We start from the raw sequence: 10,018 nt of genomic DNA, 5'->3' as shown, positions 1-10,018 counted from the left end.
CTTTTGAAACTCTCCTTTCTATTATTCCAAGATCTCTTGCATCTTTACTCTTGTTTTTCTTCAACTCCTTTTTTTGGGCTTCGGTTAGAGTTGAGAAAGATTCTGATATTTCATAACCAGATTCTACTATCACCCACAAATCTATGAAGACAAATAAGATTCTCATCTTTATACTCCAGAAATCATTGTTCTCACCTGAAAAAATAGGAACCTGTACACTGCTCCAATTTACGCTACTTATGCTGGCCATTTTTCTCCTTCAAAATTTTCTTTTTCTTCTTCAAATTTCTGCCTTAAACACCTCTTTCAACCAAGCTCTAATACCAAATATATTGGCTGGACACACCAGCACTTATAAAACAGTAAAGGCAGAATTAAACTCAAACAAACTAGCACAATAAAGGATCAAGTAGTTGCTGAAAAATCTGGGATATATTCAGCAAAATAGGGGAAAAAATAGGGGAAGAGAGGCAACCACTCTATTCAACTATTTTTTTTCTACAGCACTCTCATGCCTCTTTAAGTTCTTTTCATTTCCAAAATACAACTTGCTCTCCAGGTCTTTCAATCTTAGCCACTCATTCTAATCATACTTTGACTCTAGTTAACAAAAGTAACTATGGTAAACATTAAATACAATTTAATTTGACAGCACATTAACCATAACACATATTATTAGGGATATACCGCAAACAAATAAGATTCTTTAGCAGAGAAGCAGCCCATAGAATTTTATTAAAATTGTAGTCAATAACATAACTGCAAGAAAGTGCTACTATTCTATTGGATGAGTTAAAATCTTAAGTACTTAACCTTGTTTTTTTCACTTTAACTTATTTTCTGTAGTAGAAAATAAAAGGGATAAAGAAGAAAAATAGGAGAAGGAGGATGGTTCCTAAGTAATAAAAGAAAGAAGAACTCATCTTTTTTCTTGTTTGATTACCTTCCTTACGTAGACTCAAAATAGCTAGTCAGAAGGTCTTATTCGAGTTTCTTGATCTTATACACACTCCCCGTTAAACCTTAGCGTCCTCGTCAGGCTAATGGTTCAAATCAATTACAAGCACCACGATCGGCCCACAGTTAGCCCTAATAAATATATGCTATAATATCTTCTAGTTCACATAGATTATGGGCTAGGTTCACTCTTATACGATTTTGAAATAATTCAGGACTTCACCCAAAATGGCTAGTTAAAAAGGTTATATTTGAGTTTTTTGATCCTATATAAGTACTCAAGATCTACCGAGCAATAATCGATGCAGGACTAAACACACTCCAACATGAGTCTTCACAGATATAAAGTCAATACAATAGGCAAGCATTTTCTTGAAATAAAAAAGAAAAAAATGAATTAAGCTGAACGCAATCACTTCATCACTTCATTTAGAAAATGAAAGGAGGATATAAAGCACAAAGACAACTGCAGCCCACAAAGAATCTTTTTACAGTTCTTGTCAAAATCCTCTTCTCGTGTCCATCCCAACAATAAATAGACCCTCACGTTCCTAATAAACCATTCAGCAGGCACGGCGAGTAAACAAAGCATCCTTGAATGTACTTATGAGCCATGCTGCAAACCTCCTCCGATCTGCCACTGTTCAAGTGGTAAGAAATGATCTTCTCACGTTGCACCCGAAGAAAGACAACATCCACATCCGGATGAATTGCCAATATATCAAGATAGTCGAGACGGCGATAAGGAAAAGGTACGTACTCAATGCCATGTTTCTCCAGCAAAGGTTTGATGCTGATGCAATGCTTCAACGTCCATTCATCACGACCTTCATGGTCCTCAAGAATCCATACTTTTATGTCGTCATGATCTTCGAGTGCATAATGCAAGGAACCCCCGGAGTGTCCAATGCGATCCGATCCAAGTTTTCGACAAAACTTTCTAATACAACATGCCGGCATTTCGATTGTCCGCCCAACCTTTCCTTGCTCGAGATCGATTCCCACAATGGCGTGGGTCTCGAGGCTTATCACGTAGAAAATTCCATGGAAGAAAACGCCACGCTGGACTTGGCAGTCGGCAACACCAGGCCAGCGAGACTGGCTCCTGGTCCACTCACCATTCTTGGACGAAAAGATCTCGAACTCGAAACTATCGGTGTTGTAGCGGAGGATATGGTAGCGACGAGAGACGCGAGGATCGAAGGCCAAAGCTAGAGGACGGGATCCTCTCTTCGGCGTCGGGATGGCGGCCCACTCCCTGGTGGCAGGGTTGCAGACGTAGTAGTAGAAGCCATCATCCTCGGGGAAAGGAATCGCGGCGTCCCAGGAGCAGCAGAGAAGCAGGCCATTGCAGCAGTAGATCAGTTTCTGGGATTTGTGGGGGGGCAGGAAACTTAGGGTGGCATCGACGGCATTAGCATCGTGGGATGGTGAGAGGCTGATGTGATGGATTTTGACACCCTGGGTGAGATAGGGGGTGTCGTGGAAGAAGAGGCTGGAGACGGTGGCAGGGAGCTTCTTGGCGTTGGAGGGGTCGGAAGCGAGAGCGAGCCATGATTTGGAGATGCATTTGAATCGGAGGAAGGACTTGGCGGGCAGCATGGACAGGATCTCAATGACAAGATCGTTAGGCAGTCTGGTCGCAGGGCATTGCTTCTTGGGATGATCCATCTTATCTTTTAGTTTAACTCTCTCCCTCTCCCTTTTCCTCTCCTTGGCAAAGAAGAATGCGAGAAACCGGGGCATCGTAGGGAAAGGGAGGGGCCAGGGGTCACTCTTATATTTGGAGCGAAATTAAGGGGGATTTATGGTCCAACTAGGATGCATCCAATTCGCACATTGATTCACGGTACGGATAGCTGTAAAGTGGAAGGTGTGAATGGATCATGTCTTGCTTCGGTGCTAAGCATTTGGGCCACAACGTCTGAACTCTTAATGGATTCCCTTCTTAAGTCGCACCTGCACTCCGATAGCATGAAAAAATTTGGGTTGCTAAGAAGAAAATTCTGCTAAGGCTGTACCTAATTCTTCTTGAAACTTTGGGGTCGGTATAGCCTTTGGAAAGCATCCTTACTTACTAAAAGAAAAAGCAAATCAACTACCAAGGTATCAGTTTTGCTTTAATCCGTGATTGAAGGGTGTATAAGGTACTTTCTTTGCATATATCAAAACTAAAGATCGTTTTGTTGTTTAAATCTAGTACATGTACTTAGTAACTATATGTAATGAATGCACTGATGTTATTCTGGCTTTAGTAGACATCTCAGGTTGCTCGGCATAGAAGGCAATTATCTCAGCCTAAAGACTTGAGCTCACCAAAATTGCCTTAGGACATCTTTTGGTATATGGTGTGTCAGAAAGTGTAGCTTTTGATTCTCATCTATCTCTATTATAAGCTCGCAAAAGTTGTCTGACATGGATCTTCCATATATGGAGGCAGGAAAGCTTACCTTTTTTGATTCTCATCTATCTCAAGTTCTCTGCTACGGTGGCCTAACAAAAGAGTCAATTTCATTGCTTGGCAAAAGAAAATGTGCCTCTTTACTGGATATCACATTTGTTAATGAAAAGACTTTCACAAGGACTAAAAAAAAAGGATTGTTCATCTACTAGTGGCTTGCACGTTACATGCCATCTGGAGAATTTTCTTTTTTCTTCTTTCCGACATTGATCCCCTGCAGATGCACCCAACTGAATGACACAGCAGATGGGGAAGAGATAACAACACTCACAAGATTTATCACCCTAGGATTCTTGATATATGGGATATGATTGCTACTTGCAGAGTTCCTTTCACAGCTGCTAAATTTTCAGAGAAGCTAACCACCCAGCTGATGGTTAGCAGGTGAAGGGTTGAGGACTTGTAGATTGTGATTTGATTCTAGTTACACTCCCCCTCTACAGGCTGTAGGTTTCCTCATGGTTACTCTTGAGGTTCTCAGAGCCTCCACTTGTATTGAGAAAATGAAAGCAGCAGCTTAAATCACTGCAGGCTATCCAGATAAACCATTGGTTTTTAAAACATGGCAACGCTGCAATGTCCAGTTCAAGGAAGATACAGATTTAGCTCAGCATGAAGAAATTGATTAGGCTCAAGTAGAGATTTGATAGCTATGATTCCAGAAATACAAAAGCAGAATAAAAAGAAATCTACCAGTCAATGTACCACCCGCAACACATCATATGCGTACATATCAAATCTGGCATTTTTGTGAAAGATCGAATCTCACGACTCCCTCTTCCTCAGTTCCAGATTTCTAGGCTTCTACATTGCTTAGAAGCTCATAAGTACAGCTCAAGAACTTCTCTCAACGGATTGTAACATGAATTTCGAGGTTAGATGCATTTCGAAAATAATGGCACACTCCACGGTGAAGCTCCATTCTAGAAGTCAAAGACTAGCTATGCTTATCATTTAAAGGTGGCAGCAAACCAAACTGGTACAACAATATCTGAATTTGAATCAGACCCATCGACTAAGGTTCTTGCATATACGATCAAAAACAAAACTTCCATATAGCAAGAAATGTTTACCCAACAACTCTAATCTTAATAGACGACTTAAAACACTCCAAAGAAAGTTCAAACTGCAAAACTAAGCAGAGACAGAGAGAAGAGACGACTTTTTTTTTGAAGGAAAATGGAGGAAACGAAGTGCTTCCCCCAGTTAGATTAATATAAACAGAGGATACAAAGGTGCAGTAATGTTGAATTACAATACCTCAAAAACAACCAAGGAACAAAAAGCTACAGACCAACCAGGATATTACCTCCTCAACAGGAAACCAAGAAGATTCAGAATTGCTTGGCGTCTGTCTTTTAGCTTTCTTGAGCATAGGCTTTCCCATTGAATAAAACAGTGAAGCGCTTTCTGCAAGGTTGCATTGATGGAAGTTCTTTTATGAAGAAAGACTAGAATTTCTTTCCAACCAAATGTGCCAACAAATGGCCATGCCAAGCTGATCCCAACCCTTTCTAATGTTGCCTTTGATTCTTCTTCTCCTCCATGCTGCCCATAAATCTCTAATGTCCTTTGGTTAACCATAGAAGACTTAATAATAGAAGAAAGAGCTCGAGCAGTTCGAGCCAAGTATGGTTAAGCAAGCATCAGATTTTGCATGTCTTTTCTTAGAATACGCGATAAGGTTTGGCCATGGTGATCTTCAGGTGCAAGCATCTCGCCTGTTTTTGTATGCAACAAAGGTGGAAGTGGATTAATAGTCATGGCAAATATGAAGATAGCATTACAAGAAACAGTGAGCAAAATACTTCAAAACTAGCAACTGCTCGCATGTTCCAAAGCAATAATACATGAAATAGTCAGGGATATGTGTCCCGGTTTATGGAGGAGTTCTTGGCAGAGAGTAGATTAGAACATGCGGCTACCATACGCAAATTAGACAGTCAAAGAACTATAATGGCCACAAATACATAAAACATGGAAGACAAAAAAAATTACTGATAACGAATGAGTTTCAGCAAGATTCCTCCTGCAAAAACGTGGTCGATTCAAACAATTTAATACATACTGGTGACAAACATGGTAAAGCAAGCATCAAAAGACTCATTGTAGTGAGAACAAAAAAGCAAAAGAAACGGAGGTGTTCTAGACTGAACAGTCAGATACAGGGAAAATGTTGTAGTGTATTTAACTCCCTATTCTGATGCTGCAAGAACACCAGCCTTTTCCAAATATTTTCTTCTTCCTTTTTTTGGCCCCATTAAAAGAACAATCTAAACAATAGTACATCATAATAATAATGTACTGAAGCAATGCATGACTTAACATTTTTCACTACTCTGCATATTACAGAAAATTTTGGTTATCCATTTATGATGGGCGTAAGAATACTTACACCTTTAAAATGGGAAGGGTTGAGATCGTTCTTTTACCATGTAAAGAGGAAAAAGCTCCCAAATCTTTACAAGAGAAGGGTAGTAATTTTCTCACTATGTCAAAATTTGTAAAAGAAAGTGAAGAAAATGGGATTGTCTATTTGTTGGTTGCAAAAGAAAAAGAGAAGACAATAGGTGTTCCTAGTAAGCTAGAACCACTCTTGAAAGAATTTGGTGATGTTATGCCCGATGAGTTACCTAATGGGCTTCCTCCTCTACGGGACATTCAACATCAAATTGACTTGGTTCTCGGGTCAACTCTTCCTAACAAAGCCTATTACTGAATGAGTCCTAAAGAACATAAAGAGTTGAATTGTCAAGTTATGGATTTGTTGAAGAAAGGACATATTAGAGAAAGTGTGAGTCCTTGTGCGGTTCCGGCCTTGCTAACTCTAAAGAAGAACGGGTTCTGGAGGATGTATATTGATAGTCGCGCTATTAGTCGCATTACTATCAAATACTGATTTTCTATTCCTCAAATTGATGATATGTTTGATATGCTTGCGGGTGCTAAAGTGTTTTCAAAGATTGATCTTAGGAGCGGCTATGATCAAATTCGAATCAATCCGACTGATCAATGGAAGACTGCTTTCAAGACAAAAGAGGGCTTGTATGAATGACTGGTTATGCCATATGGTCTCACAAATGCACCAAGCACTTTCATGAGGGTAATGAATCAAGTCATTCGGCCTTTCATTGGTAAAACTGTTGTTATTTACTTTGATGATATTCTTGTGCATAGTCACAACAAAGGTGAGCACATAGAGCATTTGAAGGCTGTTCTAAACACTTTAAGAGGTAAAAAGCTTTATGTAAACCTCAAAAAGTGTTCTTTTATGACCTATAGCCTAGCCTCTCTAAGCTTTGTGTTGACTTCTAATGGTATTCAAGTAGATGGGGAGAAGATTAAGGCTGTGCAAGAATGGTCTACACCAAGAAGCCTGCAAGAGCTAAGAAGTTTCTATGGATTGGCTTCATTCTATCGTCGATTCATTAGGAATTTCAACATTATATCAGCCCCTATGACAGATTTCATGGAGAAAGGTGATTTCAAGTGGACAAGGAAAGCCGAAAAGAGCTTTCAACAAGTAAAAGAAAAGTTGTCCAGTGCTCCTATTCTTACTTTACTAAACTTTGAGAAGATTTTTGAAGTGGATTGTGATGCCTCTCATGTAGGCATTGGCGGGGTACTTAGCCATGAAAATCATCCCGTTGCTTTCTTTAGCGAGAAGCTTAATGAAGCCAAGAAAAAATATTCAACCTATTATGCAAATTCTATGCAATTGTTCAGGCTCTTCGAACTTGGCGTTCTTATTTGATTCAAAGGGAGTTCATTTTGAATTCTGATCATGAAGCACTCAAACATATCAATAGCCAAGGAACCTTGAATTGAAGACATGCAAAATGAGTTTCTTTCATACAAGAGTATACTTTTGTTTTGAAACACAAAGGTGGATAATAAGGTGGCGGATGCTCTTAGCAGATAGATGGCTCTTCTCAACTCTATGAGTGCGCAACTTAAGGGTTTTAATTCAATCAAAAATATGTATGGTGAAGATGAAGATTTTGGTGGCATTTGGAAGCTTTGCAAAGAAAGAGGCTATGAGGATTATTTCATCCAAAGTAATTATCTCTTTAAAGGACATTGTTTGTGCATTCCTATGTGTTCTCTAAGAGAATATTTTTGGCCTACAATCTATCAAGATGTGGTGCACTTTATGAAGAGGTGTCAAATATGCCAAACTTGCAAGGGCCAAGCTCAAAATACCAGTTGTTACACTGCACTTCCTATTCCTAAAGCTCCATGGGAAGATGTGAGCATGGATTTTGTTGTTGCTGATCGCTTCTCTAAGATGGCTCATTTTATCGCATATAAGAGACTATGGATGCTTCATATATTGCCAATCTCTATTTCAATGAAGCTATGAAGCATCATGGTGTTCCTAAGTCCATTGTTTCAAATAGGGATACCAAATTTCTCAGTCATTTTTGGAAGTGTTTATGGAAAAGAACTAGCAATAATTTGCTTTATAATAGTGCTTATCATCCTCAAACGGATGGATCAACCGAAGTGGTGAATAGGACTTTGAAAAATTTGCTTAGAGCTTTGTCGGCAAAAAGGCCTAGGCAATGGGACTTGGCTCTTCCACAAGCTGAATTTTCTTATAATTATGTGGTGAACTGTTCTATCAGAATGAGTTCTTTTGAAGTATTGTATGGAAGACTTTTCCAACATTATCTTGATCTTGCACCTACACCTAATCCATCTTTGCCTAATAAGAAGGTTGAAGATTTTGCTACTTCAATGGCAAGAGTTCGTGAAGAAGTAAGAAAATAGCTTGAAGAAAGCAATAAGAAGTATGAAAAAGTTACTAATCTTCATTGATAAGACAAAATTTTTAATGAGGGAGATCTTGTGCGGGTTTTCTTGAAAAAAGAGCGGTTTTCCTCGGATTCCTACAACAAGCTCAAAGAAAGGAAGATTGGCCTTTGTCGAATTCTCAAGAAGATCAATAATAATGCTTACAAGATTGAGCTCTCTCCCAACATCAACATCATTCCACTTTCAATGTTCGAGATTTGACACTTTACTATGGAGAGTCGAATGACAACTCAGGGTCGAGTTCTTTCTCACCTAGGGAGGATGATGTAGTGTAGAAGAAGCTACTTTTGGTCAAAAAGTCAAAGTCTTATCTCTTTAATTTTTATTAAGTTGTGTTTTAGCAAGTTGTGCTTAGTAAGTTGTGTTTACATTTATTTTGGGTTTGAAAATTGTAATGGCATTTAATTGGGTAATTGAGAGTTGGAGCATGATTAATGCTTAGACAAGTATAAATAGACTATGTGGTAGATAGTAAATAGCAGATTGTGATTACTAAATTATTTGATATATAAAATAACTTGAGCTTGTAGCTCGCTTTATCCATCCCCTTCTTTTGTTGTGAATGATAGTTCATCTATTTATACTTTTCGTTTAGCCTTTCTCTCTCCCCCTTTATCACAACTTCTTTCTTTTGACACTATTGGTTGTACTCATGCAAGAGCCGTATGAGCAGCCATTGTACCAAAAAAGAAAAAAAACCATTGTGATGTTTCAAAGCACTAAAAACTAACGCTTTCCTCTAGCGTTATAAGTTATGATCGCAAATGATTTTTTTTCATTGCATGTAGGTGAAACATGCCTCTTCATGGAGGCTTAGAACAATTAACTAACTCCAGAAAATTTATATTAGAATAGAGAATTAGAATGTGATTTCTAGCTTCTAAAGATATGATAGTGATGGTGCTATTACCACCAAAGATGGTGGGATTAGTACTCGTTGTGGAGGTGATACTTATGGTGGCGCCATCTTATTTTGAAGCGATGGCTATCGTTTTATTTGTGGCAGCAGCACCCTCTTATCTTGAGATAGTAGAAGTTGTCTCATCTTCATTTGGCAATTCTCAGTAAAAGTGGTGTTGTCTCATCTTAAGTTGGTGGTGTTGTCTTATCTTGATGTGGAGGTTGACCTTTTGATGGTGATGGATTATTATCACATCTTGAGGTGGAGGTGTTTTCTCATCTTTACATGGCGACTCTTTTTGGGATAATGGAGATGGTGCTATCTCATCTTGAGGTGTTGGTTCCGTCTTCTCAAGATGATGGTTGTCCTTCTAATGGTAGGGGTATTTCCGACTCATCCTAAAATCATAGTGGTACTGTATCACATCACGACCCATCAATTCAAGCCAGAATGGCAAATGGCCGCGCAGGCTTAGCCCATCTAATGTGCATGGCCTAGCTAGAAAATTTTTACTTTCAAGAACAAATTCTCTGCGCAATAACGAATAGGTAGCGGTAAGTTTAGAGCATCTATAAAATTCTATCATAAGGATTCCAACATTACTAATTCCATAATCAAAAGGTCAACATTACTAATTCTCTCTTTTGATTTAAGAGAGAAGGGTCAAATCATGCATTTACAAATAGAGAGATCTGAGAGAATGGACCAAAGAGAAGAGAGATGTACTTTTGCCGAACCAGATTCGGAAAGGACAACTGCGGTGGTGATGATGTACTTTTGGTGAGATGAAAGAGGAAATGAAGACGGAGAAGAGAAGGAGGAAGAAGAAGAGAAGAAGGAGAAGGGAGGAGGAAGAAAGGAGAGGAAAACGTAGGGAAAAG

General features: G+C 38.9%; 1 protein-coding gene across 1 annotated transcript; it reads right to left on the bottom strand.

Annotated features, from left to right (window-relative positions):
- Positions 1 to 1,354: 1,354 nt before the first annotated feature.
- On the bottom strand, positions 1,355 to 2,784 carry LOC103700194 (F-box protein At5g07610-like). Its single transcript, XM_008782159.4, has one exon. It carries the CDS (start codon positions 2,701 to 2,703, stop codon positions 1,501 to 1,503), a length of 1,203 nt encoding a protein of 400 aa, XP_008780381.4. The 5' UTR covers positions 2,704 to 2,784; the 3' UTR covers positions 1,355 to 1,500.
- Between the last annotated feature and the right edge of the window lie 7,234 nt (positions 2,785 to 10,018).

The sequence above is a fragment of the Phoenix dactylifera genome, chromosome 3 (assembly GCF_009389715.1).
Source record: "Phoenix dactylifera cultivar Barhee BC4 chromosome 3, palm_55x_up_171113_PBpolish2nd_filt_p, whole genome shotgun sequence".
Lineage (NCBI taxonomy): Eukaryota > Viridiplantae > Streptophyta > Magnoliopsida > Arecales > Arecaceae > Phoenix > Phoenix dactylifera.
This window is presented reverse-complemented; position numbering and strand designations above follow the sequence as displayed.

What these genes read in the sequence shown, in the direction of transcription:
- LOC103700194 (XM_008782159.4), bottom strand. Translation starts at nt 2,703, where the DNA reads ATGCCCCGGTTTCTCGCATTCTTCTTTGCCAAGGAGAGGAAAAGGGAG.